General features: G+C 34.1%; 6 protein-coding genes across 6 annotated transcripts; 4 read left to right on the top strand and 2 right to left on the bottom strand.

Annotated features, from left to right (window-relative positions):
* The first annotated feature begins 3,987 nt into the window (after positions 1-3,987).
* LOC133791830 (uncharacterized) lies at positions 3,988-6,908 on the top strand. Its single transcript, XM_062229741.1, has 5 exons — positions 3,988-4,692; positions 4,843-5,237; positions 5,339-6,033; positions 6,508-6,596; positions 6,723-6,908. Exons 1-5 carry the CDS (start codon positions 3,988-3,990, stop codon positions 6,906-6,908), a joined length of 2,070 nt encoding a protein of 689 aa, XP_062085725.1.
* Positions 6,909-9,430: 2,522 nt separating this feature from the next.
* Positions 9,431-11,376, top strand: LOC133788270 (large ribosomal subunit protein bL17c). Its single transcript, XM_062225686.1, has 2 exons — positions 9,431-9,831; positions 10,811-11,376. Exons 1-2 carry the CDS (start codon positions 9,570-9,572, stop codon positions 11,218-11,220), a joined length of 672 nt encoding a protein of 223 aa, XP_062081670.1. The 5' UTR covers positions 9,431-9,569; the 3' UTR covers positions 11,221-11,376.
* Positions 11,377-13,535: 2,159 nt separating this feature from the next.
* Positions 13,536-13,997, top strand: LOC133791829 (uncharacterized). The gene has a single exon (XM_062229740.1). It carries the CDS (start codon positions 13,536-13,538, stop codon positions 13,995-13,997), a length of 462 nt encoding a protein of 153 aa, XP_062085724.1.
* Positions 13,998-15,167: 1,170 nt separating this feature from the next.
* On the top strand, positions 15,168-16,728 carry LOC133788269 (uncharacterized). Its single transcript, XM_062225684.1, has 3 exons — positions 15,168-15,570; positions 15,662-15,894; positions 16,245-16,728. The coding sequence occupies exons 1-3, from the start codon at positions 15,295-15,297 to the stop codon at positions 16,441-16,443; spliced, it is 708 nt and encodes a 235-aa protein (XP_062081668.1). The 5' UTR covers positions 15,168-15,294; the 3' UTR covers positions 16,444-16,728.
* On the bottom strand, positions 16,386-18,837 carry LOC133788268 (reticulon-like protein B2). Its single transcript, XM_062225683.1, has 5 exons — positions 18,580-18,837; positions 18,139-18,322; positions 17,755-17,896; positions 17,587-17,656; positions 16,386-17,419 (listed from the first exon to the last, which is right to left on the bottom strand). Exons 1-5 carry the CDS (start codon positions 18,776-18,778, stop codon positions 17,271-17,273), a joined length of 744 nt encoding a protein of 247 aa, XP_062081667.1. The 5' UTR covers positions 18,779-18,837; the 3' UTR covers positions 16,386-17,270.
* Positions 18,838-19,097: 260 nt separating this feature from the next.
* Positions 19,098-23,855, bottom strand: LOC133788267 (cytochrome P450 714C2-like). Its single transcript, XM_062225682.1, has 5 exons — positions 23,447-23,855; positions 23,080-23,306; positions 22,723-22,970; positions 21,649-22,003; positions 19,098-19,768 (listed from the first exon to the last, which is right to left on the bottom strand). The coding sequence occupies exons 1-5, from the start codon at positions 23,760-23,762 to the stop codon at positions 19,343-19,345; spliced, it is 1,572 nt and encodes a 523-aa protein (XP_062081666.1). The 5' UTR covers positions 23,763-23,855; the 3' UTR covers positions 19,098-19,342.
* Between the last annotated feature and the right edge of the window lie 1,640 nt (positions 23,856-25,495).

Raw genomic sequence — 25,495 nt, 5'->3', positions numbered from 1 at the left:
TTAGGGTGTTGAACATCCCTAAGTGGTCAGACGGGTCTCCATCCCCATTGAACTTTGACAAGTGGGGCATACGAAAGCCCGAAGGGTATGCCGTTGCTGCTATATTGGGGGCGAAGAGTTCCATCTCATCCCCTGAATCATATTAGTCTTTTTCTTTTTCCGATAGGAGCTTCTTCATCAGCTCCTCTATCTGAGTTAAGCGCTCTAGGGTCTTGTCCTGAGATCCTGGGTTATTCCGGGGCTGTTCACCAGCTCCGGACCCGTTGTACATATTAGGCGGGTTGTTGCCCCTCCTATCTTGAGATAGGTCATTTGGGGCATTCCCGCCGTTACGTACTTCGGATCGGACCCCAACTGAGCGGGCCTGGCTACCATCCCTAGCTCGATCCTCTCTGTGAGAGTTGAGGCGATCTCGAAGGTCGCCTCCCTGGGTAGTATGGTGACTTTGTGCTGAACTTAGTCGCTGTCGCAGGTCTCCTCCCGAAAGATCACTCCGTGCACTACCGGTCCAGTGACTCCTGCTGGACAGGCTCGAGGTGCGTCTTTGGTGGCTCCGACCTGATCCCTCCCCCAGCACCCTACTGCGCCGGGAAGGCCCGGCCGATGGCGGGTCTCTCCTACTATTTCCGTAGGTCGGGATGTCTCAGACGGGCTGAGGAGACGAGTATCTGATGGGAGAAGGAGGATGCCTGACTGGAGAGGCGATCCTAGTGCCGTCCGGACGGACTAAATTTGGTGGGGGCCTCTCGGCCCTGCCAGCTTGCTGGTTTCGCGCTGGTGGAGCTGGACGAGGAACTGGACGTTCTTCGGGGACGGGCTGACGTCTCCGGATCTCCTCGGCCCTTCTTTGGGAATTTCCTCGATCTCTTCTGGGCGTCCTCGAGGAAGGCTGAGAGCTAGGGGTTGACGTCCTAACCGAACGGCTGTACTGCTGCTGTTCGGTCCGAGGCATTTCCCTGAAGTTCGCCTCTTGATGGCGTGGTGAAGGGGTGGAGTTGGCTGCAGGGAGTCTATCCGAATGGCTATGCCTGGATCGATTACTCCGGCGAGACTTAGGAGCCTCGCCTTGCCTCTCTCCAACGTTACCGTTGGTTGTGAGAGGGGGTAGTCGACTCAGAATATCCTAGATTTGCTGACCAGCTGCTGCTAGCTGGCTCCTCAGCTGAGCATTCTCCATCTCCACCGCCGTGTAATAACATGGATTCGGATTAGGCGGTCGGGGCGCCGAACTACCAGTGTCGTCTTGGCCGGCCGGCTGCTTTCCTGGCCTCTGCTGGACTTCAGGAACTTGCTCATCAGGGAGGGCAACATGGCGGGCCTCCTGCCCATCATGTTGTTCTGTCTCATTGCCATGTTTGGATCGAGTGGTCACCATAGTTGTATGTTTGTGGTAGTACTAATCGGACTTGCTCTCAATGAAAGCACCAAACTGTTGACGCGGTTCTTCGGCAACAGATAATTAAGAGAAGAAGAGAAAGAGATTAGTACTAAAAGTAGAACCGTCACAGATAGGAAATCTTTGGGGGAAAGAACTAGGTGACTCGAGACACGTTTTTAAGTGGTTCGAAGGTTAAAATCCTTCTACTCCACTAGTCAATATTATTGATATTCTCTGGATCTTTGGTTTACAAAGTATATAGTTCTTAAAAGACTATTTTTCCAACCCCTATCAACTCCCAGGGTCTCCATATTTATAGGAGAAGGCACCTGGAAGTTGGTAGGGAGGTCATCCCGTGACCTTACCATTTGTCATATCAAGTCTGTGATATTCATGATTAATTCCTAAACCTGACACACAAGTGTGGTCTAATCAGTATGGAAGGAGATAATGGGCCACACGGCCCAACTCGTCCGTGGGTGTCTGAATACGCACGTTCCTGCTGCGTGTCCGAGAAGTCAGGGGGATATCGGACACGTGATGGCAGGAATATGCACGTTTATCTTGCGTGTTGACTTCCCATAAGGTCAGAGCTTCCTGAGAAGCTCGCTACCGGAGCAATCCATAACTCGAGCTTATCCGTCCGTGGTCGCCGGATGTTATTCCCAGCTCCTGGTGCAACAAGTGCGAGCTGGAAACAGGACCCCCTCGAGCTAGAAAGGGCCCGTCCTGGAAATAGAGCCTCTGGCCTGTGGGAGCCTCGGACTAAATCATGTTTAGTCCGAGGCTCGTCCTGCTAAACAGCCCGCGTGAAAACCAGGGCGTACACCTCTCAATACCCCTCAAGGGAAAAATCGTCATTTACACACCCGTCTCATATTATACTTATAATCCCAATTAATTCTGCCATACCTGTAATATCAATATTTTTCCTCAAAATATGACTCATACTCCAATGAGTCCCGGTAACTCACCGAATTACCAAAATAACCATTGGCTCACCCCGAGCTGGGTATAAGTCCCCGTTGTGACTAAACTGCTATCTTACTCGAAATGACCGACTCCTACCGAATATCTTAATTATATCCACATAATAATGTGCTCTCAACCATGTAATATCATATAATCATAATTATACTCCCAGTGAGTCAAAATTACAAATATGCCCCTTTAAATAAAAGCAAGCTTGTTTCGCACATTTAATACACTTAAATATGCATAATGAATCATACAATAATATAATTTATGCAATTCACATATTCACATAAATATTCAATTAATTCACATATAAACACATAATATTCCAATAATGGCCTCCTGACCCCCTAATCAGGGACAGAGGCAGTCAAGCCTTTGGGTAGGCTTAAGCCCTCACTGAAAATATTAAAAAAAACAACATATACATATTGATATTTATTAATTCTTGTCTTTTTTCGTTTATACATTTATTAAAAGGAAACAAATGTATATAGATTTTATAAAACATAAGGCATTACTTAAATTTGTGAAGCCCATTTATTTCAAACCAAACCCAGCCCAATAAATTAACAGAGGATAATTATATATTTAATACACAAGCAATTGTACAGTTCTATTTGTTTCCTATTAGGCTATTAGATTTTTTTTTCTTTTATAGGAAGTATCTTCAAATTCTCTAGAAACTTCCTTCTCAGACCAAAATTTTTACAGTCAAAGAAAATAAACTTTAAGAGCAAGCTATCATCTCAAAAAAAAAAACCTTTGAACTGGAGAGCAAGCCCATACGTCCTTGGTTGGTGAGGCAAGTGTGAGCCAAAATTCAAAAGGGTCTTAGAAAATAGCACAACCAATTGCAAAAGTGAGTAACTTCTTCTTTCTTTCCTTTACTTTTTTTTTAATATAATAAATTGTTTAAATAACACAACAAAGTAGTTCATTTTGTTTTTCTTTCTTTTGTTTTTCAATTTCTGTTAGTGATTGATTTTTTTCTTCTATTTGCATTTGTTTAGAAATTAGATGTCGTATAAATATCATTTTCTTTTCTTGAGTGAACCCATAGAAATAGTACAAGGGGCCACAAACTATTAAACTAGATAAAAAATTCTTACACAATACTACAAATAAAAAATTGAAATAGAGGCATGAAAACAACCATGTGCAACACTAAATGTAATTAATAAACTTCAAGGAGAAAAAGTGGCCTTATAGTCATTGAGGATATATATATATCCTTGAATGAATTGATGATATAATTTTTGAAGTTATAAAAGAAAAGCAAATTTACAATTACTTTAAATCAAATCTTTATTGAGGTATGTTATGTGTTTTATAGTTGTTTGTTTGCTTCCTTGTTTAGATTCTAATTATGTACTATTCTTATATTTCATAATTATAATCATATTCACAAGTCTTATTATTAATCTTTCATATATTTAACTACAATAGGTATGAAGAGGAATTTTAAAAGTATACAAAATTCCTCAACTTCTATAGAAAAGAATGATAAAATTACAAAATCAAGTTATGCGAATGTCAACATAAATCTTAAAGATCTTGAAAGTAACCCAGGATTGAGAACACCAATTATGGACCATCCTTTAAAAATTCGTGATCAAGTTCGGTGAGCATATATGCAAAAAGGTCCTTGTCAACCTCACCTCAAACCATTTCCATCGACAAAAGTTGGACCTCAATCAAGAGCATTCAACGGTGCTTGGTATGAGGAATTTAAAAATTGGCTTGAATATAGTGTATCAAAAGATGGTGCATTTTGTCTGTATTGTTATTTGTTTAAATCAAATTGCGGAGGACAATCAGGTGGTGAGTCATTTGTTGGTCAAGGATTCATAAATTTTAAAAATGGAAAAGCAAGACTTTATACTCATGTTGGAGGTCCATCTAGTGTTCACAATCAAGCTAGGAAAATGTGTGAAGCGTTAATGAACGAAAAACAACATATTCAAACATTTTTTGAAAAACAATCAAAGCAAGATCGTAGTGAGTATCGAAGTCGTTTGGAAGCAATAGTTGATTGCATTCGTTTGTTATTGCGACAAGGGCTTGCTTTTCGTGGTGATGATGAATTTGGAGACTCGAGTAATCAAGGTAACTTTCTTGAGATTTTAAAATTTCCTGCTGATCATAATGAAGACATCAAAGCAGTTACATTGACAAATGCTCCTGAGAATTTAAAATTAACATCACCTGATATTCAGAAAGATATTGTGAGGGCTGTAGCTTTTGAAACACTTGATATCATTATTAAAGAAATTGGAGATGCGTTGTTTTCTATTTTAGTTGATGAATCTCGTGATATTTCAACTAAGGAGCAAATGGTTGTTGTGTTGTGATATGTAGATAAAGATGGGCGTGTGATTTAACGATTTGTGGGAATTGAACATGTGGCCAATACCACAGCTGTGTCACTTAAAGGTGCTATTGATAAATTATTTTCTAGATATGGATTAAGCATATCTAAATTGCAGGGACAAGGTTATGATGGGGCAAGCAATATGCAAGGAGAGTTCAGTGGTCTTAAAACTCTTATTTTGAATGAGAATCCATCAGCTTTTTATGTTCATTGTTTTGCTCACCAACTTCAACTTGCTCTTGTAGCTGTCGCAAAGAAACATATTCTAGTTGCTCATCTTTTTAGTGTGGTAACTATGGTGATAAATGTCGGTGGATGTTCTTCTAAGCGTTGTGATATTCTTAGAGAAAAGCAAGATGATATTATTTCTGAAGCACTCAAGTGTGGTGAAATTTCAAGTGGAAGAGGGCTAAATCAAGAAACCAATCTTAAACATCCCAGTGATACTCGTTGGGGTTCACATTATGCTACATTGGTAAGCTTGATTAACTTATTCTCCCCTAAACTAATGTTCTTCAAATAATAGTAGACGATGGCCAAGCAAACTCTGAACAAAGGTTTGAAGCAAGTAATTTATTGTCTTTGATGTTAACATTTGATTTTGTATTCAGTCTACATTTAATGAAAGCATTGTTGGGAATACCAAATGAATTGTCAAAAGCACTACAGAGAAAAGATCAAGATATTGCAAATGCCATGAAATTAGTGGAAATTTGCAAGAAAATATTACAAGCAATGAGAGACAATGAATGGGATTCCTTTCTTAATCAAGTCTCAACCTTTTGTGCTAAATATAATGTAGATGTTCCTGATATGGATGATACATTTGTTGCCCAAGGTCGATCACAGCGCAAAACTCAAGAAATGACAAATTTACATCACTATCGTGTGGAATTCTTTTTTGTTGTTATTGATATCCAACTTCAAGAGCTAAATGAACGTTTCAATGAGGTAAACACCGAACTACTTCTTTGTTTAACTTCTTTGTGCCCTGGTGATTCATTTGTAGCTTTTGACAAAAAAAAGTTGGTCCGGTTTGCTGAGTATTATCCTAAAGACTTTTCTACTTTTGAGCTTATGATACTCGATGATCAACTTGAAACTTACATTATTGATGTACGTTCTACTGAGAAGTTCTTGGGTTTGAAAAGTATTGGAGATCTTGCTCAAAAAATGGTCGAGACAAAGAAAAATATTGTCTATCCACTGGTGTATCGACTTATTACATTGGCATTGATTCTACTTGTTGTTACTGCTACGGTGGAAAGAGTATTTTCTTCTATGAATATTTTGAAAAATAGATTGTGTAATCGAATGAGAGATCAATGGATGAATGATTGTTTACTTGTGTACATTGAAAAATACATTTTCAATAGCCTTGAAAATAAAGTTATCATGCAACGATTTCAAAACATGAAAACCCGTCCAGGCAGATTGTAATTTTAATTTTATTTTCTATGACAGTGTCCTATTTTATTTTGTTGAACATGAAAATTTATAAGGACAATTTATTAGTTATTTTTGTTAGTTTCGAAATAATATTTGCCCAAATCCTCACTGAGCATAATTTCTGGCTCCGTCACTGCCCCTAATCAGGGTATTATTAGAAATTTTGTCACGCTATAGTTTTCTTCATCTATGTGTTACATATACACTGAATTATATATATATATATATATATTTAAACAAGTTCAATATATATAATAAACTAATAAGTGAACAACTCATATTTGTGTTACTACATGGACTAATTCATATTTGTATTTATATAACTTTATAGATATGAGAGAGCTTCAGGTGGTGGTGGAAAAGTTTAGTGGTGACATGAGAGAGTGGAATGGTGAAAAGTGGAATTATAGGTCTAATTTGGTTTGTTTGTTTATTTTTTCTTTTTGCTGTTTAGTAATCATATTTCTCTCTATTTCCTAGTGCTTCTTAGCTTATTCCCAGATCCCAAACTCAAGTTTTATATTTATATATTATATACGAGTACAGGGTGGTAGATTGTTGACAATGGTGGCTCTTCAAAATCGTGAGAATCTAGGAACCATTGTGAGGAAGAGGATCAGATGCTATGCGATAGCCCCTTCTCATTGCATGTCTCTAAATTTGGCTGTGAGATATGCGGATGTTATTAATGCAGCTTACGATGACCAAGCCAAGAGCAGAAGAAGGTGTTAATTGATAAGCCAACAAACATGTTAGCTCTGTTGTGTACGTGTATTTCGAAGTGTGTTATGTGCTAAAACTGCTATAGCTGTCAAATTAATTTTGTTAATTTACTTTTTTACACAAATATTGGTGTTTGGTAACATTTAAAAAATAGTTTTATTTAGTTAATTAAAAATTTGACAATTAAACATAAAATAATAGTGTTTGATAACTCTATTTTTATTTATTATTTTTTCACTTTCAAATTTTTTTTCAACGGTTTTCGACTTTTCAATTCTGTTTTTTCTTCTCTTCTTCAAACCAACATCTCGTTTTATATTGTTAAACAAAAAAATAAAAATAAAAGTTATCAAACACACTTTTTATTTTTTGTTAGTTACCAAACATATTCTTATTTTTTAAAAATAAAGAAACAAAATTAAAAAAATATTTCTATTTTTGTGTTTAAAAAATTCAAAAACAAAAATTTTACCAAACACAACCATTGCTTTGTAATCATAGTATATATATCACTAGTTTATTTGTCCTATTTTTAGGGTTAGTTTAGGTATATAGTATATTCTGGGTTAATTTGGAGTATACATATAGGTGTTGTTTGGTAACACTTAAAAAAATAGTTTTTTGTTTAATTAATTAAAATTTTGAAAATTAAACATAAAATATGTTTGGTAACTCTATTTTTATTTATTATTATTTTTTAAATTTTTATTAAAATTTATTAAATTTTGAAAATAGAATTTTTTCACTTTTAAAATTTTTTTAAACAGTTTTTAATTTTTCTTTTTTTTTTCTTCTCTTCCTCAATTCAACACCTTATATTGTTAAACAAAAAATAAAAATAAAAGTTATCAAACGCATTTATTAATTTTTTTTTAAAACAAAAAACAAAAATAGTTACCAAACATATTTTTATTTTTTTAAAAATAAAGAAACAAAAATAAAATAATATTTCTATTTTTGTGTTTAAAAAATTCAAAAACAAAAATTTTGCGAAAGGGCCCATAATACTTTTGGTATATTTTGGGTTATACTGTTAGTTTATAGTTTATTTGTCCTATTTTTAAGGTTAGTTTAGGTATATAGTATATTTTGGGTTATACTCTTAGTTTATATTAAGTATATGTTATTTTGTGTGATTTTTTTATGGTTGAGTTTTAGTTTATTTTAGGTATACTTTGGGTTTATATAGATTAAAAAAAATAATATTTATGTCTAATAGTAATGTTTTTCAAGTTGTTTTTTTTAGTTTAATTTTAGGTAAATATTTTGTTATTTTGAATATATTTTGAGTTTATTTTTGATACATTTTAGTATTCAGGACTAAGTTTTTGGAGGTTGTTTTTTTAATTTATTTTTTGTTGATGTTTAATTGATTTGTAATTATTTTTTCAACATTGTATTGTTGTGGGGTTGTTGTCTAATTGATTTTAATAAGTTGTTTTTTCAACACTGTATTGCTATGAGGTTGATGTCTAATTGATACCATATTTTTGTAATTATGAAACTTTAAAATCGTATTTTTTAAAACTTGAGCTAGTAAAATTGAAAAAGAAAATTAGGAGTCATAAAAATATAAAAGCAACATAAAAATGTGTATTTATGAAAAAATCTCAAAGTTACGTAAGATAATTGTGAGTGTCAAAAATACCTAGCCTGACCCAAAATTAATTAAATACATGTATCAAGCCCAAAACGTTCAGCCCGACCCAAATAACTTTGTAATAATGTGCAATATGATGCATTTTGGTAAGTTCATTTGTTAAAGTCTAGAAGCTAAGCTTCGGGGGCGGAGGATAGTGAATAATTCGCAAGCCAGAAGCTAAGAAGAGCATTATTCTTAATTAAATATATTTCGCTTTTTTAAAGAGGAAAAAAATAAAGGCGAAAAAGTTCATTTTATTTTTACAAATCACAAATTCCCACTCTTTTCAGATCTCAACCTTCAATCTCTATAAATAGTTAATGTTATGTACATAAAAGATATCTGATTTTTTTCTTACTTGAATAAATATTCATCAGACTTAAGTTTTGGAGAATTTTCTTGCAGGTGACTTGGGCGCTTTGTTCACTTTGAAGATTCAAAAACTCAATCGGAGAACAGAAGCAAAGTAACTAAAGAAGATAAATCAATTTACAAGAATACCCGACGAATTTTTGAACATCAACAATAACAAAATCTAAACACAACAAGGAACAACTCATAAGAAAAAAGCTCCAAGTAAACAAGAAGAATATAGAAAAAATGCTAAAAACGACCATATTTTATGAAACGACAATGATACATACAAACGATACGCTCCTAGACAACGACATAGGGTAATTGTAAATTAAAAACATATTGGCGAATGAGCTTCGAGAAACCAAGTCAGGCAGGGGTGTAAACGTAATTTAAGGCTTTTCTCCTCTCAACAGCTCCTTTCTGTCTTCAAATCATACCGTTGATGAAATGATAAACGGTCTCAAATTTTCAGAGATTCAATCCCGAGGGTCCATGGCGAAACATTATCAATTGCAAGACAATATTCTGATAAGTGAAGTAAGCTTCTCTTTATCTCTCTCCTTTATCCATATACACAGAATAAGAAGCAAAGAGCTTCATCCACCGTAACTCGGAAAAAATTGTTGGTGGGGTTTCGCGGCTGCGGCCATAATCGTAATAGTAGAGTTCAAATGGGGTTTTGCGCAAATGCAATTGCTCCCACTAGCAGTAATGGCGGAATATGGAGCATGGCGTCTCTGAAGTCATCCTTGCCTTCCATTTCTCCCTCTCCTTCGTCTTCTTCGCTTCGCCTTCCGATGGCTTCTGCAGCTTTCCCGTCTTTTTCTCCATCTGGGTTTAGGCCGTCGTCTCGCCCCAAACCCAAGGTGGTTCTTCGCTCTTTCTCTGGTCTCGCCCCTCTACATACCGACCTCTTCTTCATTGCTTCTTCAGGTACCTTCTTTACGCCTAGTTGTCTTAAAAGCTGGGACTTTTTTCCTTCTTCAGTTGTTGCTTATGTTTTTGGATTTTAAGTCCATTGCTTTCTGTTGATTTTGTTTATCGGGTTCTGTAATATGAAATGAGCATCTTAGCTCTCTAATCGTATTTATCAATTAATTTTTATGTTTGTTGTTTTGGTGGTAATTTGTGATGACTGCTAATACTATTCTTGTGACTGACAATTCTATAAGAAATGTACTACAATCGACTGTAAAGTGTAAAAGATGTTTTGGGTGTATGGCATCTTAATGAGCCTATTTGAGACGAGTCTTTGAGAATTGGAAGTCTTTTTTTCTTCTTCTTTAATATGATTTTGGATGGAGAAAATTTATTCATGGTAATGGAGATATTGAAGGTGTTTGATTTCTTTTTGGGTCTTTCCTTTTAGGCACTTTAACCTTCTATCTTTGCCCTTTACCTAAACCATCAGTCAGAATTTTAGTGAACTTGAATTAACAAGCTACTAAAAGTTGTATCACAAAGATTTTCAAAATGCTTCACATTCAACGTCTTAACAACAGTAAAAAAAACAGTAATTTGCAGTAATTCAAGGTGTTTCCGACGAAATTTTCAGTTCTATAAGATATATAGTTACACATTTTGGGGATAATCTTAGAGTTTGTTTTGGCAAGATATAACCTTTTTCCTTGGTGCTTCCAAAGTGGCAGCCTTAGCTATATTTGATTTCCAGCAGAATATTCAATGCTCTGTTGTTTTTATAATCATGTTGTTTAATTACTCACTTTTAGGCCTATTGTTACACATGACAAGTGTTAACTAAGCAATTTTATGAAGTTCCCCCAGCTTTTCAATTTTTCATTGGTAACATTATTCTTTCTAGTATATGCATTATTAATCCTGAATTGAGTCTGTCTTCCTGGTAGCAAAATAGCATTGAATTTTTGCATCCCTTTAAACCTTCTTGCTGCAGAAATGAACAGCTTTGAGCATGGATTTGCCATTATCGACAATGGAGGGCGGATTTCTGCCATGAGACATGGCAAGCGAATCCCCAGGCTCAGCAGGCCTGCTGACCAACGCAAAGCACTGCTGCGAGGTCTTACAACTCAGCTTCTTAAGTATGGTCGAATCAAAACTACTAGAGCAAGGGCAAGTGCGATGAGGAAGTATGTTGATAAGATGATCACTCTAGCAAAAGATGGTTCTCTTCACAAGAGGAGACAAGCTCTTGGCTTCATCTATGAGAAACAGATAGTCCATGCCCTGTTTGCAGAGGTTCAGGATAGGTATGGAGAGAGGAATGGAGGTTACACAAGGATTATCAGAACTCTGCCGAGGCGAGGAGATAATGCTCCTATGGCCTACATTGAGCTTGTCTAGCTTCTTCTGATCACATATCTTCTTGCAAACTATATGTTAATTCGGTTTCCTAATTGCAATTGTGAGCTGGGAAATGTAGTTCTGTATTCAACTGAGACAAAAAATCTTTGTATTTTACTTTTTCCTTGAAATAGTTCTCAGATTTTGCAGGCTTAAGTATTCTCTACTGTTACAAAAGTTCAAGGACTTGGTGCAAGCTGTAAATGTGGGCCGCCCGGCCCGGCCCGGCCCACATTTTTCGTGCCTTCGGTAAATTCGGGCCGGGCCAGCCCGTGTAAGAAAGTGGGCCGGGCCGGGCCGGCCCTGCATAAAAATATATAGGCCCAGCACGGCCCACACGGGCCTCGTGCCGGGCCGGACCGGGCCCAGATTGTGCCAGCCCATATTTCTAAAGTGGGCCAGCCCATTTTTTAAAATGGGCTTTTTTCGTGCCCTAAAAATGGGCCTCAAGTCAGCCAAAATCTGGGCCTAATTGGAGCTCACTTTTTTTTTTAGAGGAAATTACACCTAATATGGGATTTTTTTATAAATTTTGAAAAATATGGTAGCTTTTTTTTCTAAAGTTTTTTATGGTATATTTTTTTTGTTTACATTTTTATGGGAGTTTTTTTCCCATATATTTGTAAAACTTTATTTGTATACATATTTTATCTTTTATACTTTTTTAGTACATATTTTTTTATTATTTTGAGATTATTTTTTATAATTTTTATCTATTTGTGTTAATTTTTATAATTTTTATTTGATAATTTTTTTTTTTTATCAATCAGATGTGATAAAGCATAAAAATAAATGTATTAGTATAATAAAAATGAAATTAAAGCACTATCTCAATCATATAAACCTTTATTTATTTCCAACTAGACAAAGTCTAAAGCTTCTCTACAGTTTTTGTTCAAGAACCATCGAAAGATACAGAATGTATGTAATTACAGTTAAACACTTAATAAATTGTCTTGTAATGTAATAAAAGAAAATACAAGGCATATCCTTACAAAAAGATCAGATACAAAATAACTTGACCTCATCCAGCCACATGTAATTTTCTTGTACTGTCACTCACAATCTAACACATGCAATCTTCTTGTATTGTCACTCACAAAGGAAGCCTCTATGACACTGCAATCATTTAGCTGCTCATCGGAAAACCACTCTCTTGGTATGTAAGAAAGCCAAATGAATCGGCCTTCGTATTGAACTTCATATTTTGATTTTGAACTTCATATTTGATTTTTTTGGATTTTTTTTTCCAAATCTGTTTAAGTAACCAGGTACCATGATGCCTGATTCATTTTATTCATATTTGATTTTTTTAGACCTAGGTGTAACCAGTTACTTTTTATTCTCATTTCTTCTTCTTTTCTTCTATTTTTTATCTTCTTTAATCAACATTTTATCCACAGTAACTGGTTACCACTATCAAAACAATTTGGATTTTTTTTTGTGATAATAATCATATGCTACTGTCCAATTTTTTTTAATGATGTGTGGTAACCGGTTACAACTATAAAAATCAGTTTTATTATTTAAGAGGTGTTGTAGTAACTGGTTACAACTATAAAGATAATTTTTATTTTTTTAAGTAATGGACCATTATCAAAATATCAACTGAATTGTAACCGGTTTCTTAGTGAGATTTGGAAGAAAATGAAATATATGAAAAAAATAAACTAAATTGATGGTGAAGGTAACTGGTTACAACTAAGTCTGAAAAAAATGAAAAAAACAGAGACAGTTGTGATAGTAACCAGTTACTTAGCCAGACTTGAAAAAAAATAAAATTTCTTACAAAAAATCTAAATTGATCATAATCGTAACTGGTTACAGCGAGGTATGAAAAAAAGAACCAATTGTCATGGTACCTGGTTACTTAGTCAGGTGTAAAAACAAAATCAAATCTAAACAAAATAATCTAAATAAATCGTTACTGGTTACAGCTAGGTCTAAAACAAATCAAATATAAATAAAATGAATTAGATGTCATGGTACCTGTTTACTTAGACAGATTTAGAAGAAGAAAAAAATCAAGAAAAATTAAATATGAAGTACAAAATCAGAAGTACAAAATCAGATGTGAAAAAGATGTGAAAAAGAAGAAGAATGAAGAATAAAACCAGATTGCATGCCTCAGTATTTTGAAAATTTTGACAAATCCAATGAAGATAAAAATTAAATAATAATAATAATAATAAAAACTTGTGTAAATTTAAAAAGTAAAAACATTACCTTTCGGCCCAGGAGATGGCAGAGGAGGAACGTAGTAACCTTCTTGGTCGCGTCTCCTTCTCTTCTTCTTGGTGCAACAAACGCATAGAATGCTCAGCACAACTAAGAGGGTCCCGGTGCAAATAAGTATCCCAACCACAACCCCGGTCGACAACGATGGCGAACTTGAGGGTCCCGGTGTTGACGAGGACCTAGAAGGAGGGGGCGGGCTCCGGTTCGGATTAGAAGGTGTTGTCGGCGTGTTGGTACGAGACGGGGGCGGAGGAGACCTCGACGGAGTAGATGGAGTCGCTGGAGTTGTGGACGGCGTCGATGGTGGCGGTGGAGAAGCCGATGAGTCCGGAGGTGGCGTTGTAGTGGAGGGAGGCGAGGGAACTGGTGTAGTAGGCGTTGGTGGCGAGGGAGTCGACGACGTAGCTACTGGCGGCGACAGAGTGGTAGAAGGAGGCACAGATGTGGCAGCCGAAGGAGACGGAGTGGCTGGTGAAGGTGCGGGAGTTGATGGAGTAGTAGGCGGCGTTGCGGTTCGATTCGGAATTACCATATTGTAAACTCTTTTTTTTTTTCAAAATTTTTCATATTTTGTATAATTATTTTTTTTCCTATAAATTTAGAAACTATATATATTTTTTCTATGTAAACTTCTCTTTTTTGTACTTGTTTTACCACTTTTTTTTTCATGTTTTACTTTTTACATATATATATATATATTTACTTAATTAACACAATAAAAATTCCAAATTTAAAAATAAAAATAAAATAAACATTGGCTCATTAAAAACTTTACCAAGAAAAAGTTTAATAAATAAAATTTATAAAATAGTATGATATTATTACATACTATAAAAAAATGATGATATAATAATATTTTTTTTATTTATTTGAGTTTAATTCGGGCTTTTTGTGTGCCGTGCTTTCAGGCTTTTTATATTCGTGCTTACGTGTCGTGCTTTCGGGCTTGTCGTGTCGTGCTGTGCTAAGCCCGTGTCGTGTCCGTGCCTGGCCCGAGCCCATATTTTTTCGTGTCGTGCCTGGCCCAAACCCATATTTTTTCGTGCCGTGTCGTGCTCGTGCCTTCCGGGCTCGTGCCGGTTTCGTGCCGTGCTCAAAAGCCCGGCCCGTATTTACAGCTCTAAATAGACCTTATTTATGTAGTGAAAAGTGTTTATAAAACCATCATTGTGTTGCAACCTCATTTACTATCCCAAGCCATGAGGTGTAAATATATTTTATTTCCACAAATGAAAAAAAAAAAAATAGAGGACAAATCTAGAGCTCTATACTGGTCCTGGCTCAGCTTGATAGATGGCAGACAAACAAATCTTACTTCCCCCCTTAATTTTTGTTTTTGGGTCTTGGAGTAATTTTTGTTTTTGGGTCTTGGGGTAATTTGGTAGATTAACAGTTGGTAGCTTTTTCTTTCCTTTAACTAAAATCAATTTCTTCGTTGAAGTAAACATAAAAATGGTAATAATGAAATTGTCTCTAGTGTCAGCTTTTCACTATGCTCTTACTAATATATATCTAAAACATCCCAACAAAATAAAATGAAATATAAACTACTTGCCAAATATAAGGTTAATAATAAAATAAAATAAAATTACTTATATTATGTATTTAACGATCTAATATGTATAAAAAAAATTGTCTTCTGAAGCTTTAAAGTACAAAAAGAAATGGTTATATTAATATTGTACAATTTTAGATAAAATATAGAAAGATAATAAAGTAGATAAGGTGTGTTATCTTTTCATATATCGGCTAGCTCTCTGAACAGAGAGAGACCCAGCACAGCAGGGATCGAAACTTTACTGAGGAAGAGATATTCAGTGCAATTGAGATAAAAGAATGAGCGGTGTGGCGACTCTCGGTCAAGGGTGCTCGGCAGCCACAGCCTCGATGGCTAGCCAATTTCAGAACCCAAAGCTTCTCCACCAAACCCAAAGAGGCAAATCGATAATGTCGCTTCCCATGTCCGCTAATCGCAATTGCAACTCTTTCTTCTCCTTCAATTCCAAGACCTTTCCTTCGTCATTAACACTCGCCGCCAAACCCTCCTCCGTCAAGACCGCCGTCGCTGCTGTCGACTCCGACCAAATCAGCTCCTCCGAACCCCCCGAGATGGTCTCAGATGATTATTATTATTTTTTTTAAAAAAAACTTTTGTTTATTTTTTCCGAGTAATTCTTACATTTTGCGAGATGGGTTTTGGCAGGTAGAAGCAAAGAAGTATTATTTTGTGGTTGCGAATGCGAAATTCATGCTGGATGAGGAAGAGCATTTCAAGGAGCTTATGTTTGAGAGGCTTCGTCTGTTTGAAGAGCGGAACATGGAGCAGGATTTCTGGCTTGTGATCGAGCCGAAGTTCTTGGATAACTTCCCAAACATTACTAAAAGATTGAAGAGACCTGCTGTGGCTCTGGTTTCCACCAATGGCCCCTGGATCACGTAACCCGCTATTCTCTTACTAAATTATACTATTTTTTTTATTGTTATCAATTTTAGCCTGATTCATAATCATAATAGGAGTGGAGATAAGTGAATGGTAACACAGTTTTTGAGAAGCTCTAGTAAAATTGAGAATTTAGTATTTCCTTGAACTGGATTATACAATTAGGTTATGTTCAGATACACATGTTTATGGCATGATGTTTAGCCATTAACACACCATGATCATGACATGAGTGAGAATAAGTTTTGAGTGTATAATTTTGAGTTTTTTCTAGCACATTCTTATATGCAAATGTTCGTAGTATCATATTCATGGCAGTGATAATTTTGGTGGGCATTGATTGCAGGTTCATGAAATTGAGATTGGACAGAGTATTAGCTGAGAGTTATGAAGCTCAGAGTCCTGAAGAAGCATTAGCTTCTAATCCTACTGATATTAAGTTTGACAAACCTGAGAAGTGGGTGGCTCCATATCAAAAGTATGAATATGGTTGGTGGGAGAGCTTCTTGCCCCCTACTAAATCCAAAGAGGAGGCCAAAGTATAGATAATAATATCACCCTTCGTCTGAATTGTCATGTATTTGATTGCATAATTATCATTATGGATTTTCATGGTGTATTATTATTACCAACTAGCCATTTAAGTTAGTGCTTTAGACTTTTGTAGTTAGTAGAGGCATTTAGTGAATTACTTGGTCAAGGTTTAGTGGATGAGAAATTTTAGTGTTTGTATTTGGCGTAATAAACTTTTGAAGTCGAATCACGTTGAGGCCTCATTGCTATTATAGTACATTATTTTGAAAATTATAAAGCTCATGTCATGTCTCGAATGTGTATGACTAGCTAAAAGCATGCCTTCCATTTTTTAGAACCTGCCTAAAATATGAAGCTGAGTTTGATTATGTTTAGATTTTGGCTGTAGTTGTACACTCAATTCTTTAATACACTGCCAATTTATATGTTCACCAAAAGACATTTTAGCTTATTAAACTTTCATAAACTGGCTAATCGAAGATGATTAATGTCAACATTAAGGAATAACATTGGGGGAGAAACCATGGGTTTTCAATCTTCGAAACATGCTTAAAAAATCTACGAGCCAGCAAGTAAAGGTGCCTATTTCTTTTAGAGAAACTATGAATTGACGAAAATCTCACAAGGGTTGTAAGAATCTTTAACACATTTTACATATTTATTTATCATGGCAGAAACTATAAACTCGTTCCTGGTATAGCCAAAAAATAAACTCATTGATATGGTCTGTATCTTCACAATAACCTCCACCAGAAAATAATGACAAAACTTACTTAAACAAGTAAATGAGCAAACAACAAAAAAATACTGAGATACTAATAAAAAAATTTATTGGTTCTTAATGCCATTTTTTAAGTTTTTGGAAAACCCTTTGATCCAACTGCGCGTACTTCTTTCTTATCTCAAGGAATGCCTTCTCGGCAAAGCTGTCCACATTGTCTTCAAAGTTCTCATAAAGCATTGGCACAGTCAACAATATCACAGTCACTGCACCAGACAACAAGAGATGATATCTCATTAGTGCTAAATAACATTGTCGTTTTTTGATACAATAACAATGTACAGAAGCAACATCAATTAGTATTTTTTATTCAGGCTCAAAAGACTCGAGGAAATAAAGAAAGGAGCTACACATACGAGAAGCTGGAACTGACCCAAATAAAAGAGAGTTAAAAGGTTGAACCGGCTACCAGAAACTGAGAGAATCCACAGAGTTCCAACCATCTAACATATTTATTAGTATAGTATTAGTATCTCATGTTGTAGTCATTCTATGGAAAATTTCATACGTTTTATACATTATAACTAAACAAAGCTTATACCTTAAAAAATCTTTTCAAATCTGCCCCAAATATTACTTCTCCAAAGGTTCTCAGAGCTCGAAGATACTCCCATCTCAGCAAAAGAGCAGGTCTCACCAGTGAGCCTTCAGGTAATGTGATATTTGGCAATTCTGGGGGTGACCTATACAGCACAAACTAAAAGCCTCACTAAAAGAGCCAAAATAATATCAAGTGTATTAAAGAGCACTCATAACAACAATGTATGTATTCTGTCATACATATATATGACCATGCAATCGCCAATAACAATATATATATATATATATATATATATACTAACTCTTCAAAGCCTACAACCATGAATATAGTTCATACATATCAAACATTAAACAAAATCATATTTTCTATAGGAAAAAAACTCACACAAAATTGGTATAGGAGGCAAGATTGGACCAGAGGAAAAGTGAGGTGAATGTGAGTAAGAGAGCATTGCAAAGAATTGTAAGGAATTGGTAACCAATCCACTCTATTAGAAGCCATACAACTGTTGCACCAGCAAGTACACATGCTGATGTTTCTTTGTTCCTCCATAGTATGACATCAGCGGCTGAACATACACACAAAAAATAAGAAATTTCCCTGAAAAAAAAATTAGGGAAGGCCAATTCGATTGTCGCACTATCAACACAATTTATTGGCCTGAATATAAAAAAGATTTCTAGAAAGTTTATTATGTCATATGTAGAGTGAATATGAAAACTTGGGTTTTTTTTCCTTGTTAATAATAAAATGAAAGGTAATGTGTGTATTTGTATATGTATATATATATATATATATATATATGTAAATGTAGTTTGGAAGTACCTAATCCACCGCCGATGACCAAATGAAGAGGCCTCTGGCGGCCAAATAAGCGATTCCGGCAAGTGATACAATGAACATAATATTTATCAATCTCAGGGTCAGATGAGAATTCATCGTGGCTATCATTACCATCACTATCACCTATGTCGCTCAAAAAATCACAATCAGCAATATCCATGTCCATAGCCGGATCCATCATTATTATTTTTTTTAATCACCGATTTTTTCTTTTTAAAGAAGAAACAAGAAAAAGATCATTTTGATGATGTGGTGGGTCAAGTTCTACCATCAAAGTTGATAAAATCAGAAGGGAATGGGATTATGAACAAATGTCTTTTTTGGTGACAAGTGTATGCAACTAATAACTTCTATTTATACATTATACAAATATATTATAGTATTAGTAATGGTTGCACTCAAATTACACATATATTCGCAAATCATACAATTAATGTAAAAGTGTATAATTTAGGTGTGTATATTATTAATCATCCATTTTGATATCTCTCAGCAAACAATAAAAGAAGATAATGTCATATTCAAAATTTTATTGATTACCATACGAATGGTGCACATGTAACAAACCATAATCAACAATGATGTATGAATAAATATATAACAAACCATATATATAGGGGGGACTGTGGGTATACCTATAAGTAGGGTACAATCATAACTATTTAAAATTGTACATCTTATTGATAGTAAGATATTTGAGCATTGATTAGTAACCAGGATCGTATCCTTACGACTGTATATGTTTCTACAACTTGGTGATTATGAGATCGGCTCCATGCTCCGGCTCTACTACCAATCTTAGAGCCGGCGCGTAGCGATACGTGGGGGAGAGGGCGAAGGAGAAGTTGGAGAGGAGTAAAGCCAGAAGCAACTTGAGTTCAACCATGGCCAAGTTCTGGCCTAGGCACACCCGGGGCCCCACCCCAAAGGGCATGTAGAGATGAGGTAGCTTGCACGCGCCGGTTATACCGTTGGCGAATCTATCCGGGTTGAACTTGTAGGAATCGGGCCCCCATATGTCCGGGTCGGTGTGTAGGGTGACCACCATGGTCCACACGTTCATGCCCTTGGGTACGTTGATATCTCCGAACTTCATGTCCTTGAAGGCCTCTCTTGACACCACCGTCACTGGTGGATAAAGCCTCAGTGCTTCGTTAATCACCATTGTTAGCTGCACAGCATTTTGTTACGTACACTAAACAATTAATTATGTATAAATAAAAAAAATTAAATTAATGTATATTAGCAAAAATAATATATAAACTAAGGAACAATATATATTGCAACAAATATATATATATAAATTACTTCAAATATATATATATAAAATTATATTAATTAATTAATGGTGTTAAAATACATATCATTTTACATATATATTATATATAGCATATATTGAGTGTACTCCTACTAATAGATTGGTAAATTATTTTTTAGAAAAAATATAGCACGTGAAAATACTGATTTTTTATTTGGGTAATTATTGTTAGAGTCTCTACTTTTTTTTTACAAGGGTAGCTTTTAAGTCTTTTTTTTTTACAACAAAAGTATATAATGTTACAAAATTAGTGTGCATTTTTCTCATATCGTTATTTGTCCGTTAAAATTGGGACTAAATATGACTGTTAGGGACTATTACTACAAAAAAGAAAAGATTAAGGACTTAATACTTCAATTTTGAAAAAAAATAGGACATTAGTTGCCAGTTTTCCCTATAAATTTTTTTTCAAGAAGATCAATATATTCTATAATTAACATATAAAAAAAATTATTTCTTAGATTTTTTAAGAGGCTATTGACTACTTTAAACAAGTCGTGGTTTTATCACGGTATAATTCCATATAATTTTTTTTAATTACAAAATCAAGACAAAATAACTTTTTTTACATTACGTCGTATATTTTTTTTATTTACATTATTTAAGTATTATATCTTTAAAATTTTTTATTAATTAATATAATAGAAAAGAATAAATAAAAAATAAAACTAATAAATTTGGAGAGAGAAAGAAAGAAAATTGAATAATTAAAAAAAATTAAAGGAGCTCTAAAAATATATATAAATATAGAGAGGGATTTATAATTTCTTTATCTACATAATTTTTTTTAATTATTCAATTTTCCTCTTTCTCTATCCAAATTTATTAGTATTTGTTTTTTATTTACTCTTTTTTATTATATTAATAAATAAAATTGTTTAAAGATATATTATTTAAATGATATATAGAAGAAAAAAAAATAAAGAAATTGATATATAACTTAATGTAAAAAAATAATTTGTCTTAATTTTATAATTAAAAAAATTAATATGGCGTTATTACTCAAAATAAAAAAATTAAAATGAGATTATACAGTGGTAGAACCACAACTTAGATAGGATAGTCAATAATTTCCTTAAAAAAATCTAAGAAATAATTTTTTTATATGTTAATCATAAAGTATTTGATGTTATTGAAAAAAATAATTATATGAAAATTGGTGGCTAAAATCCTTGTTCTTTCAAAATTGAAGTATTTAACTCCTCATATTTTCTTTTTTAGCAGCAATACTCTCTAAAATTTATTTTTAGTTCTTATTTTAAGAGACGGATAACGGTTTAAAATGTGCATAAATTATATAACATTAGAGACTTTTGCCAATAAAGAAAAAGATGAATGACTTAAATACGTAAACAACATAGATAATTAGCATTTTTATTTATATATCAATTAGTTGTTTAGACACGTCGGATCCATGACATATGATAATAGTAGAGTATTGCTAGAGAAGTGCATTTTACATGCCTTTAATAAGTTCAATAATACGATGTAAACCAATCTCACCCACCTTAACATTATTGATTTGATAATTTTTTTAAAAAGTATATTATTTCGTATAATATATTATTGTCCTAATAATTATTTTACAAAATGACTTTCAGTACTCCAGTATATATCTCTTAATATTTTGTCAAAAAATTTCAACAGCCTATCCTCGACACCTCGTCATAAAATTATTTTGTAAAACATTATAAAATAATTTAATTACTCTATTTTCATTAAGAAATATATACCTGTTTGAGCTTGCGAAGCATGTCGTAATTGGGAGTACGACCTTGGCAGACATGAAGAAGCTCCTCTCGAACACGATGTTGCCAATCTTGATTGGCAGCCAAAAGCATGAGACACCACGTGGCAGAAACAGCAGTGGTTTCGTAGCCAGCCAAGTAAATGTTCTTACAATTATCGACTATGAAACGGTCTGTGGCCTCTTGACTAAGCTTACCATTTTCTGCTCCTTCCATAACCATTTGAAGCAAGTCTTTCTCGTACCCAACCTTCTTTCTCTCCTTCACTACTTCGAGTATTAGACTTGCCACCTCTGCCTCTAAGGCCCACGCTTCTCTGTTACTCTTTGTTGGTAGATATCTAGTGTACACATTAATATTATATATATATTAATTCAATCATTATATATATATATATATATATATATTTAATTTCAATAGCTAACTTAGGTTGAAAAGCACTCGAAGAATGGACATTAGTCAGTTATATGTAATTATTTGCCATTATAATAAAAGCTTAACTTTTCTACATATTTTTAAAAGAAAAAGTGAATCAGTGTTATTATAAAGTCAAACATAGAAGCTTTAAAGTCATCAAATAAAAGCTTTAAACATAGAAGGTTATAGGACCTGTGTCTCTCCATTCCTTATCACTTTTTTTCTTGCTAAACAAATAATTTTTACTCTTCACCCACCCTTCTCCATCTTTCCAAAATTTCCTCTTACCAAATATAGTGTTGGTTTCATTGAAAAAATTTATAATAAATTTATCAAATCAATTCATACTATGAAAAAAAATCATATATCTCTATCCGATTTCTTTTATATAATTTTATATTGCTAAATGATCTAACTCATTTATTTATATATTTTTCTCACTTATATCTTTTATTTTGGTCATATCCAAAAAAAAATTAATCCAATCTTATTTTCCAAACATAATTTATAAAATTAAAATTATAATAATTTTGAGATATTTGAAATAAATATAAAATTGTTTCCATAAAATTTTTAGAAAGGTAAATTGCTGGATATATAAACAAATTATATATAATATATAAATATATATATTATATGTACCTCATGCCAGGAACACCAGTCAAGAAGATTTTCTTGGACATGTCCTCCTGGAGGGATCGAAGCTTGTGAAAAATCTCTTCACCTTTAACATAATTGCTTCCAAAGCAGGCTCTTGATATAACATCTCCAGAGAAGCTTCTCATGTAGGAATCAATCTTTACGTCCGCACTTCCACCTTCTGCTTCGACTATACTATTCCACGTGTTCAAAAGAGTGGTGGCAGATTCCGTAATTAAATTCACCATTCCCTGTCGTTATTAATTATACATGTAATCGATAAATATACATATATTTCTTTATTTTATTAATTAACAATTATGTGAATAATAATAATGTAATTAAGATTATTATTCTTACTTTGACTTTGTCCATGTAAAGTTCAGGAGCTAGGACTTTTCTCTGATGGGCCCAGACAGCGCCGTTTGAAGTCAGAATGCCCTGGCCAAGCAGAGCACCACGCTCCTTGGCTTGATACAATGGCTTCCCCAAGTCCAAGGATGTGCATGTCGTAATCTCCCTCACCACATCTGGTTCGTTCACGTATAGTATTTGTGTGTTCCCAAGCGAAAACATAAATACTTGACCTATGCACATATATATACTCTTGAACTTAATATTTGATACATATATAATAAACTCAACATTTCTAAATAAACCCATAATAAACTCTTAATGTTAAAACTTATTTTCTCACACTTTTTAATTTTTTATAGTACAAAATTACCGTATTGCTTTCTCCACTTCTCAAAGAAAGGAAAGAGAAGATTAGCACAGTTGTGTTCCACCGGAGACTCTCCGGCAGAAACGGCAGCGGGGTGAGACGCCGACTTAGAGTTCTTTATCTCCATAATATTTCCGAGAAAAAAAGACGGCGGTGGTCCGGTGAGGCCTTGCTTGGCCATCAAGGAACGAAGCCTCCGTGGATTAGCCACTAGTGCCTTGTACAAACGAACCAAAAGGCTGATGATTCCGAGCAAAGCCAGAGACACAAACATCTTTGAGTACTCAAACTGGCCCATAATCTTCGGAATTAGTGACATGATTGATATTTAACTGTATATAAATAAATATTTATATATATACTATGTATAAGTACAGTACTTATATTAAGCTATATAGCTTGAAAAACATTATGAGAAATGATATGGTGGAGGGGCTGGTTTTTATAGAGGTCAGGTCTAAGTCAGTGTGAGCCTAATTTTGGTAGGGGTCGATTACACTAATTAATTTTGGTCATTTGACTCTAAGGTGAAACACATTAATTTTTTTTCCACCACTGAAATTTGACTAAGGCTCAGTATAATAATTGATACTTTGGTCTGCGGGACCAGGCCAGTGATCTCAAGTAGTGACGTGACTATATTCGCGTACAAGTAATAATAGAAAACTCTATACAGCTGTCAACCTATTCCTGTCAATGTAGAAAATCTACTCTTTAAAATGAGCCTGAATCTCATATTTTAATATGTTAGTGCACCTTCGTATTCAAAAACACATGCTAGATTGTAGTTACTATATTTATTTTCTAAATTTTTGGGTTTGTGATATTTACTGTTATTCTAGTTTACCACACATATTCGAAAAAATGTAAATTTATTTTCATAAACTATTTGTAATTTTTTTTAAATTTATTAGAAGAATTTTGTAACTATAATTAACATCATCAAGAATTTTTTTTTAAAAAAACGACATGTATTTTCAATAATAGAGATTGACTAAAATGTTAAAATATGGAAAGTTATCATTAGCACTCCTCATTTAATTAGTTAGCATGCCATGTTGAGAAATTTGCTGATGCTATGTTACCATCATATTTTTACAATTTTGCTAATTATAATTATTGAAAAATTATTAGTTAGGGTTGATATTTAAGCCCCTGGGGCATTTTTTTTGGGAAAGAGGTTTCTATCGTTTTATTATAATTAGTGTATTTGCATATATAATAATTATTGTTTGTTTTTGTTATTTTAAAAAAGAGAAACAGATCTCTTTAACAATTAATAAATTACATTGTGACCACAAATCAAAATTTAGACATTCTCTTAAAAAATCAAGAATTGTGGTTTAACATAAAAAGTTATTTATATATACTAGGTACAAGTAAAATGCACATTAATAAGAATAAAGAGAGGCTGACTTACCCTCGGGTGATGGTGGAAGTGCAATTACATCAAGAATTTCCTGAAGTGATTTCGTTCACCAATGAAATTCACCAAGAAATCGATTTAACAGTGAAATATGAATGGCTTCCTATCACATGTGGGAAATGCTATGGAATGGGACATACAACTGATGTTTGCAGGAAGGAAGAAGAAGTAAGAAAGGAGTAGGTGGTTAAAAAGAAAGATTTAGGGAAAGCTCCTTTGGAGGAATCACAAGGAAAAGATGAGGAAGGTTTTTTGCCAGTTGAAAAAGGCAGGAAGGTGATAACAGAGGTGGCCAATGCAACAACATTGTCAAATAATTTTCAGATCCTAGGGGAGATAGGAGAATGCTCAATTGTTGGACAAGTAGATGTTACTAAACATGGAGGGGGAGATCCTCCCCTGGAGAATGGATAGGATCCTAAGTTAGAACGTCAGGGGGATCAATAATCGCCATAAACAGGAAGAGGTCAAGAGATTGTTCTTTTCAATGAATGTGGGTTTAGTTGGTCTCCTTGAAACTAAAATACAGGCTCATAATCTGGGATCTGTATATGTAAATATGTTTGCAGGTTGGTGTTTCTCAATGAATAATGCATGGCACAAAGGAGGTAGAATTATGGTAAGTT

Source organism: Humulus lupulus, chromosome 7 (genome assembly GCF_963169125.1).
Source record: "Humulus lupulus chromosome 7, drHumLupu1.1, whole genome shotgun sequence".
In the NCBI taxonomy this organism is placed as follows: Eukaryota; Viridiplantae; Streptophyta; class Magnoliopsida; order Rosales; family Cannabaceae; genus Humulus; species Humulus lupulus.
Note: the sequence above shows the minus strand (reverse complement) of the source record. Positions and strands in the feature narration are given on the sequence as shown.

What these genes read in the sequence shown, in the direction of transcription:
- LOC133788269 (XM_062225684.1), top strand. Translation starts at nt 15,295, where the DNA reads ATGAGCGGTGTGGCGACTCTCGGTCAAGGGTGCTCGGCAGCCACAGCC. An exon ending in CCTCCGAACCCCCCGAGATG is followed by an intron (nt 15,571 to 15,661) that starts GTCTCAGATGAT and finishes GGGTTTTGGCAG; the next exon opens with GTAGAAGCAAAGAAGTATTA. An exon ending in ACCAATGGCCCCTGGATCAC is followed by an intron (nt 15,895 to 16,244) that starts GTAACCCGCTAT and finishes CATTGATTGCAG; the next exon opens with GTTCATGAAATTGAGATTGG.
- LOC133791830 (XM_062229741.1), top strand. Translation starts at nt 3,988, where the DNA reads ATGCAAAAAGGTCCTTGTCAACCTCACCTCAAACCATTTCCATCGACA. An exon ending in TTATTCTCCCCTAAACTAAT is followed by an intron (nt 5,238 to 5,338) that starts GTTCTTCAAATA and finishes TTTTGTATTCAG; the next exon opens with TCTACATTTAATGAAAGCAT. An exon ending in GGAATTATAGGTCTAATTTG is followed by an intron (nt 6,597 to 6,722) that starts GTTTGTTTGTTT and finishes ATACGAGTACAG; the next exon opens with GGTGGTAGATTGTTGACAAT.
- LOC133788268 (XM_062225683.1), bottom strand. Translation starts at nt 18,778, where the DNA reads ATGATGGATCCGGCTATGGACATGGATATTGCTGATTGTGATTTTTTG. An exon ending in ATTTGAAAAGATTTTTTAAG is followed by an intron (nt 17,657 to 17,754) that starts GTATAAGCTTTG and finishes TAAATATGTTAG; the next exon opens with ATGGTTGGAACTCTGTGGAT. An exon ending in TTTAACTCTCTTTTATTTGG is followed by an intron (nt 17,420 to 17,586) that starts GTCAGTTCCAGC and finishes TGTCTGGTGCAG; the next exon opens with TGACTGTGATATTGTTGACT.
- LOC133788270 (XM_062225686.1), top strand. Translation starts at nt 9,570, where the DNA reads ATGGGGTTTTGCGCAAATGCAATTGCTCCCACTAGCAGTAATGGCGGA. An exon ending in CTTCTTCATTGCTTCTTCAG is followed by an intron (nt 9,832 to 10,810) that starts GTACCTTCTTTA and finishes TTCTTGCTGCAG; the next exon opens with AAATGAACAGCTTTGAGCAT.
- LOC133788267 (XM_062225682.1), bottom strand. Translation starts at nt 23,762, where the DNA reads ATGTCACTAATTCCGAAGATTATGGGCCAGTTTGAGTACTCAAAGATG. An exon ending in GAAGTGGAGAAAGCAATACG is followed by an intron (nt 23,307 to 23,446) that starts GTAATTTTGTAC and finishes ATATGTGCATAG; the next exon opens with GTCAAGTATTTATGTTTTCG. An exon ending in ACTGGTGTTCCTGGCATGAG is followed by an intron (nt 22,004 to 22,722) that starts GTACATATAATA and finishes TGTGTACACTAG; the next exon opens with ATATCTACCAACAAAGAGTA.
- LOC133791829 (XM_062229740.1), top strand. Translation starts at nt 13,536, where the DNA reads ATGCTCAGCACAACTAAGAGGGTCCCGGTGCAAATAAGTATCCCAACC.